Source organism: Heptranchias perlo, chromosome 17, assembly GCF_035084215.1.
Source record: "Heptranchias perlo isolate sHepPer1 chromosome 17, sHepPer1.hap1, whole genome shotgun sequence".
Lineage (NCBI taxonomy): Eukaryota > Metazoa > Chordata > Chondrichthyes > Hexanchiformes > Hexanchidae > Heptranchias > Heptranchias perlo.
In genome coordinates, this window is record NC_090341.1 from 3,738,706 (window position 1) to 3,762,639 (window position 23,934).

Below are 23,934 nucleotides of genomic sequence, written 5' to 3' on the forward strand. Positions count from 1 at the left end.
CAGCTCATTGTCTTTACAACTATTAAAATCCACAGTTTACACAAATGAAAATGGGTCAAAAAATGTACTTCAGCAGCAAAGAGACACTTCCCCAATACACGATGCAACAGCCACATTCAACTCAATTGCAACACCGATATGCCACAAATACATTTACAATACCAACCAAGTCTAGTTGCCTGAACATAAGGGCACTCCTTACACACAGTTGAGTTCCATATAGATTTTATTAAATGAATTTTGGATAACAAACTTTGTTCACAATGAATTGTTCGAGTTAGTGCTGCTCAGAGGCTGAATACAATCAAATGCGACTGAAAAAAATTCCGATCAGATAGGCACCAGTGATAAACAAATGCAAAAAAGATTAAATCATCCCAATATCAAGCACCTGCATGGTTACCCTCAAACAGCCACAAAATGTGACAGTACATGTATCCAAACCGAGCTTGGTATGCAAGTGTTCTAAATTTAAAGTATGGGAAAAGGAGGAGAAATGAAAGCAACAGAAAGCGATATTGGATAAACACAGACCATTTAAATTTAACAAAAACAAAAGTAAGTGAAAGGGAGTACAGCAAAGCAGAGTTTTAAACTGGCTGGTTTCTGAAACAAAAATAACCAGTGTAACTTAAGCTAGAACTCCTTCATAAAGTTTTGAACAGCTTTTAAGTAGCAGTCCAGCACTCATTTCGATAGCCACAGAAATACAAAACAAAAAAAGTTTACTCATTTAACAACAGACCCACTTTTATTCAAACTCCCAATTCCACTACAGAAACACCAATTTTGAATACAAGTATCTGCAAAAAGTAGTTTAGAGATACAGATTCCAACTCATTTTTTTTTAAAAAAGAGAACACCCACATCTATCAAGTCTGGTCTGCAGTGGTTGGTTATTCCCATTATAGACTTTGCTAAGTTTAAAGAAGGGATAGAATAGCAAAGTGTAGACAGTTACACACGAGGCAGTCCTCACTCAAGACAAACAAAAACGCATTCAGGACCCATGCTTCCTGAAAACATAATCAAGTGTGCTTTTTTTGGTGAAAAAGGTTTAAGATTGATATTATACACAGTGTTTAAATATGACTCAAACATGACATGTTCTTTTACAGACAAGTTCTTGATTTTTTTTAAAACATACAAGCATTGAGTACAATGATGCTAGCTACCTACAATGTGCAGAGGGAAAAACAATATATCTCATCCTCATCAGCAGTCCAACATTTTTTTTTAAAGCAACAAGGAACAGTATTATCAGGTGAGACTTCAAACTGTTCAAGACTAAAGTCTCACCACACAAGGAAGCGCAGTCATTTGATTGGACGTAGAAGTTCCAGACCTTGCTTGTTAGTCATCCGTCATGGCCCGCCTCTGATCAGGTTCCAGGCCAAAACTTCAAGGAAGCACTTTTTTCCATGCCCTTCCAAGCAGGTTTGGGGTCAAAGTTCATACCGAGGTTTACCCCCCGCCGTTGCGCTGCATGCCCCACGCACACCTGTGATCCTCTGCTGGGGCTGGTGCTGAGTGCACCTCAAGGCACTGCACCATTTCGACTTGTTTCATGGTGGCTTTTTTGTTCCTGCTGTGGTTTATTTTAGTTTTACCTGAGTGGAGCAAGACGCAGGTTGAACCAGCCACAGAGCAGGGGAAGTGCGCGCGCAGAGGGCAGCAGCTTTACAACAGCAGGGTTTAACCTCAGCAACCTCCTTTCTTGGTAATGTCCATACCTGATCGTTTTGTTATATTCATAGTAGTGAACACCTGCAAACAAAAACACTAATAACAAACTGCAAGTAGAAGAGGGAGACAGGATAAATAACCCTGTTTATAATAAAAGCTAGATTCATCATTACCAGAAAAAATATTCCTATTTATTGTCTCTGTTCTAAGTAGGGAAGTAACCCTGTTGAATGATATCCAAAATATGCAACAAAGCCCACACCCCAGCCTTTCACTACACAGTCAAATAACCCAATTATAATACATTTGGCAAACAAACACATTATGGGCAAGATACCAAAGGCCAGTTTCTCTAGAGATTCAATCACTGGTCAGTGCTGAGCTAGCTGAGTAGCTATGGGGCACTACAATTGGCCCGTCACTGAGCTAAGGAAGGGGACTCTAATATCTATCCAGAGCTTCCTGCTGGGAAAAATAAAGCATAAGAAACTTAAAGAGCAGACAGGGTCAAGCTGTGTTGATGTTTCTCCCTAACAATTAAATAGTCCACCCACAAAAGAGTCATTTGGACCAGAGGGTGCTGGCACCTGTGAAACCACACACTAGTGTTATTCAGAAGGGAAAATAAATGGGGAAGTGAATGAAAAGTCACAATGCGCTCATGTACTTTCAATTAATTTTTTTGCAATACAGTAGCTGATAAAGGCATTCATGGGAAAGATGTTAGGGTGGAAAAGGTGGAGAGAGAGAAAAATCAAAGTCTTACTTCTGCACAAGTTGGGTGTATGCCAATGACGTTGTCCAGCTGATATTTGGTGATGCCACACTTCATCGCTGCACCAAAACCTTGAGTGATTTCACCAGCATTCGGACCAAGCACGTGGAATCCCACCACTCTATACTAGAGCCAGAAGGAAAGTTAATTTAAGCAGTTACTTTTTGGTATTCTGCAGATCGCATCAGTGTGTTATTTGTACAAGTTTTCTTTTAACTAAAAAAGGTTTTTAAAAAATTGGGACTATGTTTGCTATTTGCATACAAGAAACAAGTTATGGCATCATGATATCTCATTTCCAACCTATGGATTTTAAATGACAATATTTAAGATAGTAATGTGATAACCTGACAGGAATCTATTTGAAATGTGGAGTGTTTATTATATAAACTCAGTAATGGTTGTTGTGCAGTGAGTATATACTGATCTTTGACCTCAACTCCACTTTCCTGCCCAATCCCTGTATCCCTAGAGTCCAGAAATCTGTATCTCAGCTTTGAATATATTCAGTGACTCAGCTTCCACAGCCCTCTGTGGTAGAGAATTCCAAAGAGTCACAACCCTCAGTGAACAAATTCCTCCTCATCTCAGTCTTAAATGGCCGACCCCTTATCCTGAGACTATGCCCCCTAATTCTAGACTCTCCAGTCAGAGGAAACAATCTCAGCATCTACCCTGTCAAGCCCCCTTGTATGTTTCAAGGAGATTATTTCTCATTCTTCTGAACTAGAGTATAGGCCCAATCTACTCAACCTCTCCTCAGGACAACCCTCTCATCCCAGGAATCAATCCAGTGAACCTGTGTTGCACCACCTCTAAAGGCAAGTATATCCTTCCTTGGATAAGGACACCACAACTGTACACAGTACTCTAGGTGTGGCCTCACCAAAGCCCTGTATAATTGTAGTAAGACTTCTTTACTCTTGTACTCCAACCCCCTTGCAATAAAGGCCAATATGCCATTTGCTTTTCTAATTGCTTGCTGTATCTGCATGCTAACTGTTTCTTGTATCAGGACACCCAAGTGTCTGACACCAACATTTAATAATTCTCACCATTTAAAAAATTATTTTTCTATTCTTCCTACCAAAATGAGTAACCTCATATTTCCCCACATTATACTCCATCTGCAACCTTCTTGCCTATTCTCTTAACCTGTCTATATCCCTTTGCAGACTGTGTCCACCTCACAGCTTACTTTCCCACCTAGCTTTGCATCATCAGCAAATTTGGGTATGGTACATACATTCAGTCCCTTCATCCAAGTCAATATAGATTGTAAATGGCTAAGGCCCAAGCACCCTTGCAATACCCCACTAGATGCAGCCTGCCAACTTGAAAATGACCCATTTATCCCTACTGTTTTCTGTTCTTTAACCAATCCTCTATCCAGGCTAATATGTTACCCCAATCCAATGAGCCCTTATCTTGCATAACCACCTTATCAAATGCCTTTTGAAAATCCAAATATACTATATCCACTGGTTCCCCTTTATCTACCCTGCTAGTTACATCCTCAAAAAACTAAGATTTGTCAAACATGATTTCCCTTTCGTAAAACCATGTTGACTCTGCCTAATCATTATGATGTTGTAAGTGCCCTGCTACCACTTCCTTAATGGATTCCAGCATTTTTCTGACAACTGATATCAGGCTAATTGGCCTGTAGTTCCCTGTTTTCTCTCTCCCTCCTTTCTTCAATAGCAGGGTTACATTTGCCACCTTCCATTCAGCTGGGACCATTCTAGAATCTAGGGAATTTTGAAAGATCATAACCAATGCATCCACTATCTCTGCTGCCACCTCTTTTAGAACTCTAGGACATAGGCCATCAGGTCCAGGGGATTTTCTGGCTTTTAGTCCCACTAGTTTCTCAAGTACTTTTTACTCTACTGATCATTACTTTAAGTTCCTCACTCATTAGCCCCTAGGTTCCCCACTATTTCTAGCATGCTTTTTGTTATTTCTACTGTGAAGACAGAAAAAATGCTTAATGCATCTGCCATTTCCTGATTCCCATTATAATTTCTCCTGTCTCAGCCTCTAAAGGGACCAACGTCTACTTTTGCTACTCTCTTCCTTTTTACCATACTTGTAGAAGCGCTAACAATCTTTTATATTTCTTGCTTGTTTACTTTCATATTCTATTTTCTCCCTTTATCAATTTTTTGGTCATTCTTTGCTGGTTTTTAAAATTCTCCCAATCCTCAGGCTTACTACTCTTCTTGGCAGCATTATAGGCCTAGTCTTTTAATTTAATACTATTCTTAACTTCTTTAGTTAGCCATGGGTGGATCACTTTTCCAGTGGAATTTTTATTTCTCAATGGAATGTATATATTTGTTGAGAATATCAAATATTTCTTTAAATGGTTGGCATTGCTTTTCAACCATCATACCCTTTAATTTCCCAATCTACCTTAGCCAACTCACCCCTCATACCTATGTAATTGGCTTTATTTAAGTTTAGGACTCTAGTTTCAGACTTAAGTACGTCACTCTCACTCAATTGTGTAATTCTATTATGATCACACTTCCCCAGAGGATCCTTTACTGTGAGATTGCCAATTAACCCTGTCTTATCACAAGATGCAAAATAGCCTGTTCCCTGGTTGGTTACATGACATATTGCTCTAGGAAACAATCTCAAATGCATTCCATGAACTCATCCTCCAAACTACCTTTGCCAATTTGAGTTGCCCAGTCTATAAGATTAAAGTCCCCCACAATTACTGCATTATCTTTGTTACAAGCTCCTATTATTTCATGATTAATACTCTGGTCAACAGTGTAGCTATTAGGGGGCCTATAAACTACTCCCATCAGTGTTTACTGCCCCTTGTTATTTCTTATTTCTACCCATACTGATTGCTCAGAAGATCAGGAAGTACAATGATCCTAGCTCACCACTGTCCTTATGTCATCCTTTATTATTAGAACTACACCCTCCTTTTCCATTCTGCCTGTCTTTTCTAAATGTCACGTAGCCTGGACTATTTAGTTCCCAATCTTGGTCACTTTACAACAATGGCTCTGTAATGGCTACTAGATCAAACCCATTTATCTCTGTTCAACTAATTCATCCATTTTGTTATGAATGCTCTGTGTATTCAGATAGAGAGCCTTTAATTTTGACTTTTTAAAACCATTCTTTCCTGCTTTCACCTTACTTGTTGATGCTCTATTATGGGTTAAACTCTGTCCCTTCCTGCCCCACTGCTTTTTTTTAAAACCCAAATCACTACACTGTTCTGTTGCCTTGACTTACCTGATGGGAAATTTAGAAATCCACTCACCTGACCCCTCCCCACCTCTAGTTTAAAGCCCTATCTATATCCCTAGTTATTCAATTCGCTAAGACGCTGGTCCCAGCCCAGTTCAATTGAAGCCTGTCCCATTGGAACAGCTCCCTCTTTCCCCAGTACTGGTGCCATTGTCCCATGAATCGAAACCCCTGTATCCCACACTGCTCCGAGCCACATATTTAACACTGATTTGTTTGTCCCTATGCCAATTTGCATATGGCTCAGGTAGTAATCCAGAGATTACTATCTTTGACATTCTGCTTATTAATTTAGATCCAAGCTCCTCAAACAAGCAGTCTCAGCAGAACCTCATTCTTAGTTCTACCTATATCATCGGTTACTACGTGGACCACGACAACTGGATCCTCCCTCATGCTCCAAGTTTTTTCCAGCCACGAGGAAATGTCCTTAACCCTGGCACTGGGCAGACAACACAGCCTTCGGGACTCTGTTGTAGCTGCATTCACGAAACTGGGAAGGGTAGTGAACAGTGACGAGGATAGTGATAGACTAAGAGGATATAGACAGGTTGGTGGCATGGGCATTCACATGGCAGATGAAATTCAATGCAGAAAAATGAAGTGATGTATTTCAGTAGAAAGAAATGAGGAATTAAAGGGCACAATTCTAAAAGGGGTAAAAGGAACAGGGATATCTGTGGGTAAAATTGCTCAAATCGTTAGAGGGCAGGTTGAGAAAGCAGTTAAAAAGCACACAGGATCCTGGGCTTTATAAATAGAGACAGAGTACAAAAGTAAGGAAGTCACGATGAACCTTTGTAAAACAAGAGTTCGGCCACAGTTCTGGGCACCACACTTTAGGAAGTAGGTGAAGGCCTTAGAGGGTGCAGAAGAGATTTACTAGTGATTCCAGGGATGAGGGACTTTAGTTACATGGATAGACTGGAGAAGCTGGAGTTGTTCTCCTTGAAACACAGAAGGTTAAGCGGAGATTTGATAGAGGTATTCAAAATCATGAAGGGTCTTGACAGTAGATAGAGAACCAGAGGGCATACATTTATGGTGATTGGCAAAAAAACCAAAGGTGGCATGAGGAAAAACTTTAAAAACGAGTGGTTAGGATCTGGCTTGCCCGAGTGGGGTGGTGGAGGCAGATTCAATCATTGCCTTTGACAGGGAACAGGATAAGTACTTGAAAGGAAAAAATTTGCAGGGCTACAGGGATAGGGCAGCAGAGTGGGATCAACTGGATTGCTCTTTCATAGAGCCGGCACAGACTCAGTAGTCCGAATGGCCTCTGTGCTGTAACTATTCTAGGAACAGGAAATAAGCAAGCTTTAAGTTTGGGGTTTTCTTGGGCTTAAGATATTGGTATCAATGCACTAGAAACACACATTAAGTCAATACATGTTAATGTTTTTTGCATGTATCTTGTGCTCCAAAATCAGATTACTCCCAGCAGTGACAGACTTGTAACCATCAGTACCTCTCTTCCTCTCCCCACCATGTTACACAACTCCAAATGTTCAAGACAGAATCTAGAATGGTTGCTAGGGTTTTTTTTAAAAAAAATACTACAGTTGGCAAACTATGAAAATTTGACAATTGTAAACAATTTTACAACACCAAGTTATAGTCCAACAATTTTATTTTAAAATCCACAAGCTTTGAGGCTTTCTCCTTCCTCAGGTGAATGTGGAAATGAAATCCTCGAACCGATCGCATTTATAAATCACAGAACAATGCCTGGTGATTACAGATACAGTGATTACAGCGTCCACGACACCACACAACCCTGCCACGGTAACCTCTGCAAGACATGCCAGATCATCGACACAGATACCACCATCACACGAGAGGACACCACCCACCAGGTGCATGGTTCATGCTCCTGTGACTCGGCCAACGTTGTCTACCTCATACGTTGCAGGAAAGGATGCCCCAGAGCATGGTACATTGGAGAGACCATGCAAACGCTGCGACGGCGGATGAACGGACGCTGCGCAACGGTCGCCAGACAGGAGGGTTCCCTCCCAGTCGGGGAACACTTCAGCAGTCAAGGACATTCAGCCACCGACCTACAGGTAAGCGTACTCCAGGGCGGCCTTCGAGACACTCGACAACGCAAAATCGTCGAGCAGAAATTGATAGCCAAGTTCCGCACCCATGAGGACGGCCTCAACCGGGATCTTGGGTTCATGTCACGCTACACGTTACCCCACTAGCGAACAAATGTTATCTGTTTTTAATATAACGGGTCAATTGCTGTCTTTTCCTTCCGGATGTTTCTATGTTTCTGCCTCTTGCTCTTTTTTTTAAATTGGCATCTCCACATCTGTTTTTTTAGTTCTGGCCGTTTGTATTTCCGGTGGCCCTGTAAGGTAACGCCCATCTGTCTGAACACTTTGGTTGCCTTGGCAACAGGCAGTTGAAAAGACTATCTGTAATCACCAGGCATTGTTCTGTGATTTATAAATGCGATAGGTTCGAGGATTTCATTTCCACATTCACCTGAGGAAGGAGGAAGCCTCCGAAAGCTTGTGGATTTTAAAATAAAAATTGTTGGACTATAACTTAGTGTTGTAAAATTGTTTACAATTGTCAACCCCAGTCCATCACCGGCATCTCCACATGAAAATACTGAAATACAAGTGGCAGCACCAAAGTCTATACAGCAGTGACTGACACTGCAAATACAGTACAATTTCTCCTTTACCTGATAACATTACACCACTATTTGGAAATTCAGTGGTAGATTCTTTTATTTATTTTTGGTCAAAATATCATCAGCTTATCTTATCCCACTTGTCACTTTTGGGTGTATAACTAGATAATACATCAAACAATTGAGGATGGAAATAGCTGTACTAGAGTAGAGAAATCCTCCTTTGCCTGAATGGCACAGACAAGGGAACCCATTCAGGCGTGGCAGTATTTACCCTTCAGTTTCCAGACAATGGGTTGCAACATCGGAACTTCAGCTAAACTTGCGATTGATCATTTGGTGCTCGTGAATAATTCAGTCTACTCAGCTACTGTTCTTTTAAGTGTTAGTTCAGGGTATAAAAAGCGCACAATGTTGGAAAGGAACATGATTACTGTTACTCACAGTAACCACATGTAAGATGCATGTAACAGAATTGTACATCTGTATTCTAAAATTGTACTTTTGGTGCAACACTCCTGTGAAGTTCTGCTCCAAATCAAAGTTACAGAACCTACTCATGCAATTTGAGCAGAGATGAAGGAGCAACTGAAGTACTTCAAGCACCCAAAAGTAAATACTATACAAGAACGACATTCCCAAAAATTCGGCAACCGAAAGAAAAAAAACTTACGTCATCCAGCTTCACACAAATCACCTTGGCATAGCAGCCATTCTTATCCCTCGCGGTTATGGTCCATTCCAGTGGCCAGAACATGCTGTGATACACCTGAAATACACAAGATGGATATTCAGCACAATTTATAGAAGAAAACAACACCCAACAGAGCAAATGGATTTACTTTTTCTCTCCATAAATTGCAGATGAAAAGTTGAAGCATTCTGGCAGTATTTTCAAAAATATGGGTAGCTTCTTGTGGGTAGTTCAGCAACATGAATAGTAAATTTGATCAATTTTTCATTGTCAACAGTAACATTCATTTGTTTGAGAAGTAGTGGATTGCCCATGATGTTACTCACCAAGTTGAAGGATACTATACAAAACTTGTGGCAAAAGTGAACTGTGACAAAGCTTGTCAGAAATTGTAAAAATGCAATTTTTGTATTGGCATTACCCACAACAGTTAGTTTTCCTGTTTCTCTGACATTATCTACAGGCAGAGTTAGCTTCCACACCTATGCTGATGACACCTACCATACCCCGTCACCACTTCTCTCTACCCTTCCACTGGCTCCATACTGTCAGACTACTTGTCTAACATCCAATTTTAGATGAGCTGCAATTTCATCCAGTAAAACATTAGGAAGACTGAAGCCATTGTCTTCAGCCCCTGCCACAAACTCCATACCCTTGCCACCAAATTCAATCCACCTCACTAACCACTCAGGCTAACCTAGACTATTTGCAACCTTGATGCCCTATTTGACCCTGAGCTGAGCTGCTATCCCATATCCTCTCCAACATAATGTCTACTTCCACCTCGAACATCACCCATCTGTTGCCAAAATCTATTTCATTAAATGCACAAATTCATTGAAGATTAGCCTCTGTGGCCAGCATAGGCCCCATGGGCCAAGCACAACCTTCAGGTTCAAGTGCTCTTTTGGTTACTAAAAGCTGTGACATTTGAGAAGTCTTTGGGAAAACAAAGTACTTTAAACTCTAACTACCCTTATGAAATGAATCCAAAGAAGTCATTAAACTTTCTACCATTATTTTTCAGTAGAAAAGGCAGGAGAAAAAATAAACAAACCAAATCCTTAAGAGTCATCACAGTTCCTTCACCCACCTAAACCCACCACCCCCCCTACCCCTCTTCAAAACAGTGTTCAGCAGATAAGAATGAGCACTTATAGGTTATGGAAGGCTTGGTACCACTCATGTCCTTGCATGCAGGAACTGGAGGAAGTGAGCTACCACAGTACTAGAGTTCCAGCAACCTTCCGAGCTAGAATAGCAACATGCAGCTTTGCATCACATTTTACATACTTGGCTTCAGCCATATGAGGGTAGACAAGCTGAAACTAAAAGCCATTTACCGACTTGCCCCTCCCCCTTTTCAGAAGCTGCTTTTAAAGCAGTAAAGGTCCATGTTCAGGTCCTCTTCTGCCCCCCCCCCCAGTCAGGCTCTGAGAAAGACCTCAGCAGGGCAGCCAAAAAAAAGTATGCAGTACTGAAGAGTTACCAAATACACACTACTGCCAAGAATTTCCCCACCCATTGCAACACTGAACACAGTCATACTCTGTACAGACCAGACTAATTAGCATTAGCCAACTATTTAAAATGAGCCTTTAAGGAGCAGAGTAAAGGAAATCCAAGCACAGCAAGATATAAGGCAGTCATTAAAAAGGTGTCATATATCTTGATGGGTGCCAGATGTAACTCCAAGAGTAAACTTTACACTGTTACTTCCCTTTCCCACAATAACCCTCATGCTTGGTGACTGTCAGCCCACATACAAGGGAAAGGATCTATTTACATTTTAATTCCTTCTCACCAGAAACTGCAGCATTTAAAGTTCATAACACTGAAGTCATGGAGGTCAACAGAACAAATTCTAGTCAGCACCATATTAGAGCTCAAAACATGCAATAGGGAACATCAGTTCTCTTCCTTCTCCTCCTCTTTTTCCCCCCAAACAAACATTGCTTTCCTCTTCTCCTGTATCCTACCCAACAGAGCATTTCTCATGCAAGTCTAGACAGCAAAACCTAGCAGGCTATTCAACCACTGGGGCACACGCACCTCAGTAGGAGTCACTGAACAATCAGAAGGAACCTTTGCCTAGCAGGACCAGAGATACATTGAATGGGCATTATGTATTTGATTCCCCCATACAGGCCTCCCAAAACAATGTTCTGTTTTTTAAAAAATTGGGTAACCAGCATAATAGAAGCTCAGAGTAATTAACTAGACATTTGTTTAAAAGTACAGCAGCAATAACAAAGACCAAAACAAAAATGAAGAGTAGCTTTGCACCACTGATCCCACAAGTCCCCAATCCCAGCCTACATGGGAAGCGTGGGAGAGGAAAGAAACTCATCCCTGTTGGTTCTTGCACACCCTTTAAAGCACACTGTCACAGCAGCATTGACAAAGCCTAGGACCAAATGCCACATCATATGCAGGAGACATTGCTCTAGAAGCTTTCTGTACAGGAGCACAAGGCAAGTTTTAGATTACAATCTATCCACTGGTCACATTTACATCACTGGTCGATTGAACTTTTAAGCTCCATTTCCAGGATTCGACCAACTGAAGACAAGTTTAGGTTAAACATTTTATCCATAGTTTCAATTAAATGGTAGCTTGGGAGAGGTCTAAGATACCCAGCTCCTTCTGAGTTTTCATCTTGCTTTGGTACTCCCAGCAGCAATTGACATTTACTACAAGTGCAAAATAGGTGCTCTATTCTATTTAGCCTTTTTATGTCCAATACTTTGCTCAAAAACCCAGAATGAGAATGATTATTCCTTCACCAGTGACCACCTGCTTTTATAAGCAGTTAAAATGCCAGCACTGGTCCAGGTAGCATGAGGTACCAAAGTTGTAAGTAGGCCAAGCTGTACTGTTTGAATACAGAAATGAAGATCAATTAAACAACTAAGCAAGTTCAAATCTCAATGATCACACCAAGGAGCAAACACAATAGCCAATGGCATCTAAAATGGAGATGGAGAAATTTTTTTCTCTCAGGAGGGTGGAGTCTGTGGAACTCCCTTCCCCCAAAAGCGGTGGAGGCAGGGTCATTCAATATTTTTAAGGCAGAGTTAGATAGATTCCTGATTAACAAGGGAGTCAAAGGTTATAGTAGGTAGACGGGAAAGTAAGGTTGAGGTCACAATCAGATCAGCCATGATCTTATCAAATGGCAGAGCAGGCTCGAGAGGGATGAATGGCCTACTCCTGCTCTTAATTCCATGTCTGGTCAGTTTTTATAAAATGAACATAAGTGTCTCTTCAATAGCAACAGCCCTATGGGAGTAAGAAACCCATTCAGCTTGCCACACAAGGGAGTTTGAGACAAAAACAGATACAAGGTCTCCATTTAACTCAAGACAGTATCAGGTCTTACCTCTATATGCTCTTCGCCATAAAGTGCTATCGCATTTTCCTCAGACAGTCCGCAACATCCATACTCCAAAGGGGTAAAGACGGTTGTGCATACATTGACGTAGTCACACTGAAAAAGAAATTGTTTGAAATCAAAGGGCTGCAGTACTTGTCACTATGCAGTTTTATTTTAAACTTACTGTGTTGAAGGCCAATGTTGCAAGTTACATTCCTACTGGTTTATATCTTGATACCAAGGGAAATACATATAAAATGACAAAAAGGTTTATGTAAAACAAAAAGTGGCTACATCTGGGGTAATTCACACCCCTTCGCCATAGGCACTGGCTCATGGGCTACAGACCCACAGGTGCCTCTCCCATAGCCATTCTGAGCACGCTAGGGCAGAGCAACAGCAGGTTATCTGAGCAGAGCCTGATCGTCTTCCTCACCCAAGGTCCAAACATGAGCACTTCACAACAGGGCACACCAGATAACATGTCAGGAGCAGGAACAGTGACTGATCATCTTCCTCTTCAATCCAAGGTAGACAAAGGCTCTTACCACTGCTCCTGCTGAGGCCAGGTCACTCAGGAGGCCAGAAACTGAACCCAGGATCTTGTTACCAAATAAGCTGTTGGGGCAGCCACACAAGACATGCAGATTTTGCAATGACAGTTCAGCCATAGTACAGATAACAGGTCATCTTACCTTCAGAGTAGCACCTCCATACAGTCTGCGTGCTAGCAACTTCCCAGCATGAATAGCAACAGGAGTGAGCTGCAGCTTGCCATCAATGACATCGCCTATAGCATAGATGTACGGTATATTGGTCCTTTCTTGATCATCCACTGAGATTTTCCCATTTCTAAGAATGCATGTAAAAGTAAATTCATTGCAACAAAACACTGCTTTAAGCTAATCCAACTTTGATATTTGATAACCAGTCTAAATTATGATGTGGAGATGCCGGTGATGGACTGGGGTTGACAATTGTAAACAATTTTACAACACCAAGTTATAGTCCAACAATTTTATTTGAAATTCACAAGCTTTCGGAGGCTTCCTCCTTCCTCAGGTGAATGTTGTGGAACATTCGTGAGGAAGGAGGAAGCCTCCGAAAGCTTGTGAATTTCAAATAAAATTGTTGGACTATAACTTGGTGTTGTAAAATTGTTTACAACAGTCTAAATTAGTATTTAGACCCCACCTCTTTTTTTTTTTTAAGATTGACCATTTCAACTATTGAGAAAGGGGACAATTAGCTTGTAAATCAATTTACACAAACAAATCATCCACAATACATTACAAGATGCTAAGACAGCTGTTTAAAGGGAAGGTTAAAAATCTCATGCTCCTAGCAGCTTTGGCAAAGGTTTCAGACCATGTTTCAGCAAAAGCACAACACATTCACAGGGCAAGACAGATCCTATGTTTTAAAATCCTAAGTTAAAATACCATGTTCGTCCACCAAAAGAAAACATCCCTAATCCAAACATTCATGTCCATTGCTATTTGACGAGTACAGTCCTTGGCCACACTCCCATATATCAGCGTAATCACTGCACAAGGGCGTTACATGCACGTCCAGTCCTAACAGTTATCAATACTTTACGACTGAAGAGGGGGACACGCACGCACACGACAAGTTTTGAAGCCTACAGGCCAGACATGGTGCTGTTTCATTCAGTCTAGTTTAGCCAACTTTAAAAATGTGACTCCATACAGATGTTACAGAAGTATGAAACACCATTGCGCTATCCAAAATGGAATATTTACTGCACTGACATAAGCTACACTCCAAATTTGAGCCCTCCCCAGAAAATTCACACTGATTTGGTGTTACAAATTACAGCCAATATGCTAATTAATACAATGGTCAGTCATGCCGGTATTGGCACCTCACTAAATTATCTGAACTTATTTGTGTTTTTATTCCCCATCTATAAGCAGCACTTAAAATACACCTTTATTTGCATTAGGTATGTTATAAAATCAGCCAATTTTATACTAAAATAAATACCACAGGCATAAAGCAAACCATAAAACATCTCCCCACACAAACCACATCACTCCCAACAGGTACAACAACCTAGCATACCAGTTTAAAATTTCTTAGCTCCAGGCACTCATGAATCCACAAGCTTACTTTTTACTGTAGAAGTATTACACACAGATGTCCATATGGCAGATATTAGAAAAGGTGAAAATGATGGAACTACTTTTACGCTGAGAAGTCAAACTATTTTCATAGGTCAATCTCATAACATGTGCATGGACACAAACTTTCTTCCTGCATTTTTCCTTCTGCCCTCACCTCTCCCACCAAAAATGGGTCCCTTGAAACAAAAATTCAGTAAGGGCACATTCATGCACACAACTGGCAATTTCTGAAGTCTCCATTCACCCCCTTGTAGCGTGTACTTTTCTTCAGTGAAAAAATTTAAAAAGACATCTACCTCAATGAGGAACTGCACCTTTCTAGGGACGGCTGAAATTAGAAGCCACTGCTTCATTTATTACTTCATAAAAGCTATTCAAATGGTGTGCTTATCTTATCCAGGTAACCTCTAAACCCAATCACAGCTCTTGTGCTTGGCCATAAGAACACCAGGCCAAATGTGTCAAGCTGGTTCAGAGTGGAAGGGTGTTTTTGTCATGATGTAAAAGTCATATTGCGGCAGTGAACGGACTCTGCGTCAGAGTCCCAGGCCCTCTGCAGGTTTCACATTAGGTGAAATTGTGGCACTGATAACGTGCACAGTTCAATCCTCTCAGGCAATTGAGGATGAGAAAAGGTCATGTCAAAAAAGGAAATTAATAAATGTCCAGTCCTCCAGTAACTGGAATAGTGCAGAGGTTTGTGCATTGCTGCAAAGTCAAAGAAGTTTGGTTTCAATGAACCAGAACTAGCTGCTTGACACAGAAAATTGGTCTTACCAACTGTTTTTGCTAGTTGAAGTCAGTAAGAAACATAACTCAAGCAAAAAGATGCCTTCACTGTCAGTTACTGTCTGTGTAATACTGAAGTTGCACATTAATTCATATGGATGCTACACTGCCCCACTGGTTAGGCTACCAGATAATAAAACAGATATGGACTTGGTGCAGAAGAAAATATTATTGCAGCATTGTCACTAGGGTTCATGTTCTAGCAGCAATAGATCAGAAAAACAAACTCCATTTAAACCAACAACTTGCATTTATATAACACCGTTAATGTAATAAACTGTCCCTAGGTACTTCACAGGAGCGTTATCAAACTTTTAATGTTAAGCACTATTCTCAATTCAACAGTCAGTAACAGGTCTATAACCACCAGCACTATATTAAACTGGAATGAAATACAATATGGTATAACCCATATTAGGGAGACTAAATGCAAAGTTGCACTGCTAGGCATTTTCCCTAGTGAGTAAAAATTGAAATAAGTTACATGAAAACTTCATATGCCTCCAGTAAGATCAGAGTTGTAATTGGGATTTCAGCAGTGATTAAGCAACTGTAAGCAGCAGCTAGAATATGTACACTTGACAGAAGCTGAAAGCTATCAGCAGTATTATTTTTTATTCGTTCATGGGATGTGGGCGCCGCTGGCGAGGCCAGCATTTATTGCCCATCCCTAATTGCCCTCGAGAAGGTGGTGGTGAGCCACTGCAGTCCGTGTGGTGAAGGTTCTCCCACAGTGCTGTCAGGAAGGGAGTTCCAGGATTTTGACCCAGCGACAATGAAGAAACGGTGATATATTTCCAAGTCGGGATGGTGTGATTTGGAGGGGAACGTTCAGGTGGTGTTGTTCCCATGTACCTGCTGCTCTTGTCCTTCTAGGTGGTAGAGGTCGCGGGTTTGGGAGGAGCTGTCGAAGAAGCTTTGGCGAGTTGCTGCAGTGAATCCTGTGGATGGTACATACTGCAGCCACTGTGCGCCGGTGAAGGGAGTGAATGTTTAGGGTGCTAGATGGGGTGCCAATCAAGTGGGCTGCTTTGTCCTGAATGGTGTAGAGCTTCGAGTGTTGTTGGAGCTGCACTCATCCAAGCAAGTGGAGAGTATTCCATCCACTCCTGACTTGTGCCTTGTAGATGGTGGAAAGGCTTTGGGGAGTCAGGAGGTGAGTCACTTGCTGCAGAATACCCAGCCTCTGGCCTGCTCTTGTAGCCACAGTATTTATATGGCTGGTCCAGTTAAGTTTCTAGTCAATGGTGACCCCCAGGATGTTGATTGTGGGGGATTCGGCGATGGTAATGCAGTTGAATGTCATGGGGAGGTGGTTAGACTCATGTGGAATGTCAAGCAGTTTCAGGAGTAGCTCGTTACATAGAGCCACCAGACACCACAGGAGACACACTGGTCTCCAAGTGCAAGTTTCACATGCAACTGACTTCAGCTTTACAGTGGGCGTTCCCTAATACGTGTTGGATTGCAGTCAAGTTAAAAATTGCCAACTCATTCCTTCCTCCACTTGCCAAAAAAAGCAGGGAATTTATCTACAGTGAAATCCAGATCTTAGTCATGGAGTTTTCAGTCACACAATTTTTACTTTTTTTGGCAGGAATTATTCCCGTTTACTTTGGCATTTTATATTTCACCGATCCACCATTAATTGGAAGACTTCTATGATATAACATGTAACTGTAGTATGACAAATCCCAGTGGGGGTTGGTGGGATGGGGAAAGAAAACATGAGAAATCCTGTTGTGAAAATTTCACAACTGCCATAAAGCTTTACTGAAACCTTAAGACATTAGAATTGGATCTGGTTCACTAGATGCAGGGGTGAGCATTTGCATTTCCAATTCTCAAAAGAAAAACTAGATACAAAAAAATCAGCTAAATTACAGCTGTAGCAGCAAAGCCGGATGTAGGGGGTGGAAACCATAATTAAATAGCAGTGTCTCCATCTAGAGGGAGAAGTTTCCAGCTCCCATTGTTATCCTCACTCGAACACAGGGAAGGACAAGATCAATTCCCCTATAATCTCTCCCTTTCTCCTCAGTCATCCCGCAAATCACTGATAAGCAAATAACAATCATTTAGGCAAAGAATTGGAGGACTGCCTGAGTCCATTAACTGTACTTCACACAAATTAATGGTACAGTCACTGCACTTCAAAAATTGTCAGCTTGGTTCAGTTGGTAGCAGTGAGTCAGAAGATTGTGGGTTCAATCCCCACTCCAGGACTCTAGTACAATCTAGGCCAGCACTTCCTCAGTACTGCAGTGTCGGGGCCATCTTTTGGATGAGATTAAACAGAGATTCTGCCTGTCTGTTTAGATGAATTTAATTGTTTTTTAAAGAAAATAACCATGGCATTTGATAAGCATGGAATTCTTCTGGTGTCACAGCCAACATCCCTCCCTGAAACACTAACAGATTAAATAGTTTTTCATCTCATTTGTTGTTTACGGGACCTTGCTGTGCACAAATTGGCTGTCACATTTTTCAGCACAAATTAACTGGTTGCAAAGCACTTACATCTTGAGGATGCAAAAGTCTCTATTAAATTCTTGGTTTTAATGTGAAAGCTGCTATACAAGTGAATTTACATCACCTGGTAGGGCAGGAAAGAGGAAAGATAGAGGGAGAGCAGATTATCCAAAATATGTCAATTTTTAATAATCCAGTAATTCTACTCCTATCTCCATTTTATTGGGAATGAGAATTTCTCAAGATTCCTTTGTGAGGGCATTTGAATGCTGGAAGGTTAAAGTACTATGATAAAGTAGAAATCTCCACCCTGAAAAAAGTTGCTATTGTTTCCCCATCACAGTAAAGGGACAGCAGATTCCAAATTGTGTATTTGATTATATAATCACATTACTTTAGGTCTAAATTATAAAATCAGCAATACCACTTAATATATACACACTATCAGTTTAGAATTCAGACCCAGAGCTGTATTCTGATAAATCAATGGAGAAAAACCTGCACAGATTTATATTTACAAAGAACATCTTAAAAAATCCAATTACTTTTAAAACAGGTGACTGTTGTTTGCAAACTGGCTTCTGTTTGCTTACAATGAGATAAGGAACCAAAATCCTGCATAAACATAGACTTTGCTTCAAATCCAGACTCTTATTCTGCTACAGACTGGAAGTACATGCACGTAGTAACCCAAAGAGGCGCAGGATCAATATAGAGGTGCTGCAGAGGCAGTATGACATCCGTTGCCTGGAAACCCTGCAGCACGGAACTGAAGTTTTGAAGACATTCCGTGGTCCATGTTTGTGCAGTGCCAATTTTGTTCCAGCCACACAAGCAAATTTACATTAGACAGAATATGAATTAAGCAGCTATGGTGGTACTTTTTTGCATTTGAAATTTAGCTCTTTCACCCAACTCCTGTATAGTCCAATAATTCTACATCAATTTTCTCTCCTCCAGAAAGGTGAGGCCAGCTCCTTACTGGAGTACGGTTGCAATGGCACCAGGCATCATCCAGTACTTCACTCAAGTGGCCATTATTCACACAAGACCCAAACAGCAAACACCTTGCAGCCCATCGATTGTCAAATTGTGTCCAATTGAGCAATCTGTATTGTGGACCTGTGCTTAGCAAATGTTGCAATTAGATCTCCCAAAATACTATTTCATGCAGACCCCTTACAGGCAGCACGGAGGGGATACTATATTCATCACCAGGATGACCTTCACAGAACCCAGCTAAGTTACAGTCTCTATATAAATGAGAGTCTTTCATGTGATCTTTGAATTGAATGAATATTTGCTTGCACTGTAGTCTGACACTTGACTGGTTTAAAAGGAAACGGCAATTGTTTGCTGCCATAAAATTGGACGGACTCCATGGCCTAATGCCTGCAGAGAAACAGAACCCCCATCAACCACACCAATAATCTGTGGACTAGGAATATCTCAAGTTAAAATGCATTATTTTTAGAAGGTATCAAATTGAGAATTTTTGTAATTTATGAGGGAAGTTAGTCTCTAAAATGGAAAGTGTTTTCTAGTACTCTGTCACCATTAAGCACTTCTAAATCAGATATAGAAAATAGAAGCAAGAGTGGGCTGCTCCACCATTCAAAAAGATCATGGCTGACCATCTAACTCAGTACCCTGTTAATGCTAAAGGGATATGGGGAAAAAGCAGGAAGAAATATATCCATCTCCTTCTTGAGTACATCTAAAGCATATAGATATAGCACAAAGATGCAAATTAAAGCTACCTCTATTCTGTTGCAACAATGAGCCTCAATCTCCATTAATAACACCCTCTAGAATACAAGTGTGACATTTATCTGCTTACCCCACCTGCCATCTTGAGTGGTCAATTTGTGCCAAATTAGAGGCAATTTTGTCATAGAATCATGCCCATTAGTCTGAGAATGCCCAAACATTTCAAGTAGAGTTCTTATAACCAGAGGAGCCAGAAGACTTTAGCCCCCCATCAGCTTGGCTTAGATTTGAACCACATCAAAGAGGCATCTACCCCATCTCACCATCCAGTTCTGGGAGGGTATCAATTTTGGTTTAACTTTTCTCCCTGCCCAGTCTCTTCAGCCACATAGCACCTGTAGCCAAGGGTATCAGCAACCTACTCCCAGGTATCCAGCATGCTCCTGAGCCAGCTGCTTGTTGGCATCAACATCAACCTTGCTAAAAAAACTCACTTGCAACTTGGGACATTTTACTACATTAAAAAAGGTGTATACAAATGCAAGTTGTTGCAAACTTCTGAAATGCATTAAAACTTTCCCACAGCTATGTGGGAAAAGATCAAGAAATCAACAGGACACAGTAAGGAGAAAATCCAACTCATACCCATTGCCACCTAGTAATCCAGTACATCAGGCTATACAAAAGGACTTCTTGGAATTTAGACTAGACTCAAGTTGACATTTCAAGCATTCTTCTGGAAGTTTTAATTTAAAAAACACACAACTTACTTTTCATTGAGAAGAACACCAACTTTGTCTAGGCCAATGTATTTGGTACAAGCATCACGTCCCACAGCGATTAATACCTAGAGGAAAAATAGTGTTGAGTTTTCTGTTAATTATTAAAAAAGGTACGGTTCCAGCAGTTTAGAAAAATGGAACTTCCCTCTGTTCGCTAAGAACTTACCATGAAATCAGATTCCCTTATATACTAGGGCACGTTTCCAATCTTGTGAAACAAAACTGCTTTACATACAAAGTTTAAGTACAGTTGCAAATGTTTTATTTAAAATATACAGTAATTGATATTTAACCCCTTGTCCCTTAGCTACCACACCCCACCTTCTCCCCTATTTAATTATAAGGACTCAGATTATGAAAAGTAACAAATTACCATGGTTATTCATGTAACTGCAGTGGAGTTGCAATTAAAACCCTATCTGTAGGCCTACAGCTAGATAAGCAACAGTTTTTGAAAAAACATCTGCACTACAGGAACAGTTTAATCTTAAGTATCAACCCTTTCCCCACTTTATATATGCAATTAAATGGCTTCAAATTAGTCTACTTTTGCACTTTAGATAAACTTTACACACGTGCTGTTTAAGCAGCATAATTGCAGCTTGTGTTATTTAAATGGATAGCAAAATGATGAGCTGAATCCCTATCTCCTGCTATATCATATTTTCCTCCTAGTTTGATCACTGGTCAATTTGGAGTTAACTAATCCCAATCAGAGTCCAATTATGCATAATTGGACTCCGCATACTGAACTGTGGCAAGTAAAATTTACTTTTCCCCACTGCTATCCAAAGTGTGAGTCAGATGAAGACCAGGAATAGGCCACATGCCCCCTTGAGCCAGCTCCATCACTGAATAAGATCATGGCTGATCTTCAACCCCAACTCCACTTTCCTGCCCAATTCCCCTATCCCTTGATTCCCCTATGGTCCAGAAGTCTAACTCAGCCTTGAACATATTCAACAACTCAGCAGCCACAGCCCTCTGGGGTAGAGAATTCCAAAGATTCATAATCCTCAGTGAAAAAATTCTTCCTCATCTCAGTCTTAAATGGCAAACCCCTTAAGCTGAGACTATGCCCCCTAGTTCTAGACTCTCCAGCCATGGGAAACAAACTCTCAGCATCTACCCTGTCGAGCCCCCTCAATCTTATATCTTCAATGAGATCACCTCTCATTCTTCTAAACTCGAGAGTATAGGCCCATTCTACTCAACCTTGCCTCATTCGGACAACTCAGAATCCTAGAAAATTTACAGCACAGGAGGCTGCCATTCGGCCCATGTCCGCACCAGCTGAGAAACGAGCCACCCAGCCTAATCCCACTTTCCTGCATTCGGTACATAGCCCTGCAGGTCACGGTTCTTCAGGTGCACATCCAGATTTTTTTTTTTTTTTTTTAAATGAGTTGAGGGTTTATTTACCACCCTCTCAGGCAGCAAGTTCCAGACCCCACCCCACCCACTCTGGGTGAAAAATGTTTTCCTCATTTCCACTCTAATCCTTCTACCAAGGACTTCAAATTTACACCCCCTGGTTATTAACCCCTCTGCCAAGGGAAATAGGTCATTCCTATCCAATCAAATCACCCCTCAGCCTCCTCTGTTCAAGGAAAACAACCCCAGCCTATCCAATCTGTCATCATAGCTAAAATTCTCCAGTCCTGGCAACATCCTCGTAAATCTCCTCTGCACCCTCTAGTGCAATTACATCCTTCCTGTAATGTGGCGACCAGAACTGTGCGCAGTACTCAAGCTGCGGCCTAACTAGTGTTTTATGCAGTTCAGCACAACATCCCTGCTTTTATATTCTATGCCTTGGCTAATAAAAAAAATCATTCCATATGCTTTCTTAACCACCCTATCTACCTGTCCTGCTACCTTCAGGGATCTGTGGACATGCACTGCAAGGTCCCTCACTTCCTCTACACCTCAGTATCCTCCCATTTATTGTGTATTTCCTTGCCTTGTTTGCTCTCCCCAAATGCATTACCTCACTTCTCTGGATTGAACTCCATTTGCCACTTTTCTGCCCATCTGACTAGTCCATTGCTATCTTCCTGCAGTCTACAGCTTTCCTATCAACCATACGGCCTATCTTTGTGTCATGTGCAAATTTCTTCAATCATGCCCCCTACGTTTAAGTCCAAATCGTTAATGTACTCCACAAAAAGCAAAGGACCTAGTAGAGCCCTGTGGCATCCCACTGGAAACAGCCTTCCAGTCGCAAAAAGCATCTGTCGACCATTACCCTTTGCTTCCTGCCAGCGCCAATTTTGGATCCAAATATTGCCACATTCCCTTGCAGATTGGTCAAAAAAGTAAAGGCCCATGGGATCCATGTGGGACCTTGTCAAAAGCCTTGCTAAAATCCATGTAGCCTACATCAATTGTCCTACCCTCGTCACCTCCTCATAAAATTCAATTAAGTTAGTCAGACACGACCGCCCCTTAACAAATCCGTACTGACTGTCCTTGATTAGTCCGTGCCTAAGTGACAGTTTACCCTATTCCTCAGAATTGATTCCAATATTTTGCCCACCACTGAGGTTAGGCTGACTGGCCTGTAATTACTCAGTCTATCCTTCGCTCCCTTTTTAAACAATGGTACAACGTTAGCAGTCCTCCAATCCTCCGGCACTACGCCTGTATCCAGTGAAGTTTGGAAAATGATTGTTAAAGCCTCTATTTCCTCCCTGGTTTCTTTTAACAGCCTGGGATAAATTTCATCTGGCCCTCGTGATTTATCCACTTTTAGATGCTAATCCCCTTAATACTTCCTCTCGCTATGTTTATCCCATCCAATATTTCACACTCTTCCTCAACTTCAATCCCTGCATCATCCCTCTCCTTTGTGAAGACAGATGCAAAGTATTCATTAAGAATACTCAATCCAGGAATTAATCTAGAGAACCTTTGCTGCACTGCTTCTAAAGGCAAGTATATCCTTCCTTAGATAAGGAGGCCACAACTGTACACAGAACTAGGTGAGGTCTCACCAAAGCCCTGTACAAAAGTAAGACTTCCTTACTTTTGTACTCTGATCCCCTTGCAAGGCCAACATTCCATTTGCTTGCTGTACCTGCATGCTAATTTTGTGTTTCTTGTACGAGGGCACCCAAGTCTCCCTGAACTTCAACACTCAATCGTTTCTCACCATTTAAATATTGTTTTTATATTCTTCCTACTAAAGTGAATAACCTCACATTTCTCCACATTATAATCCATCTGCCACCTTCTTTCCTACTCACTTAACCTGTATATCCCTTTGCAGACTCTGCATCCTCCTCACAGCTTACTTTCCCACCTAGCTTTGTATCGTCAGCAAACTTGGATACATTACACTTGGTCCCTTCATCTAAGTCATTAATATAGATTGTAAATAGCTGAGGCCCAACTACCGATCCCTGCGGCACCCCACTAGTTACAGCCTGCCAACCTGAGAATGACCTGTTTATTCCTACTGTTTTCTGTCCTTTAACCAATCCTCTATCCATGCTAATATATTACCCTCAACCCCATGAGCCCTTATTTTGCATAGCAACCTTTTATCTTATCGAATGCCTTTTGAAAA

At 41.2% G+C, this 23,934-nt stretch overlaps 1 protein-coding gene across 1 annotated transcript in view; it reads right to left on the reverse strand.

Moving 5' to 3' along the window:
* Window positions 1–208: 208 nt before the first annotated feature.
* txnrd3 (thioredoxin reductase 3) overlaps window positions 209–23,934 on the reverse strand; it is a 51,568-nt gene continuing 27,842 nt past the window's right edge. Inside the window, exons 11-16 of the mRNA XM_067998376.1 lie at window positions 20,352–20,428; window positions 13,159–13,315; window positions 12,470–12,577; window positions 9,064–9,159; window positions 2,453–2,587; window positions 209–1,767 (exon numbers count right to left, since the gene is read on the reverse strand). Of these exons, the coding sequence (XP_067854477.1) occupies window positions 1,702–1,767; window positions 2,453–2,587; window positions 9,064–9,159; window positions 12,470–12,577; window positions 13,159–13,315; window positions 20,352–20,428 (639 nt within the window). The 3' untranslated portion in view covers window positions 209–1,701. The remainder of the gene's footprint in view (window positions 1,768–2,452; window positions 2,588–9,063; window positions 9,160–12,469; window positions 12,578–13,158; window positions 13,316–20,351; window positions 20,429–23,934) is intronic.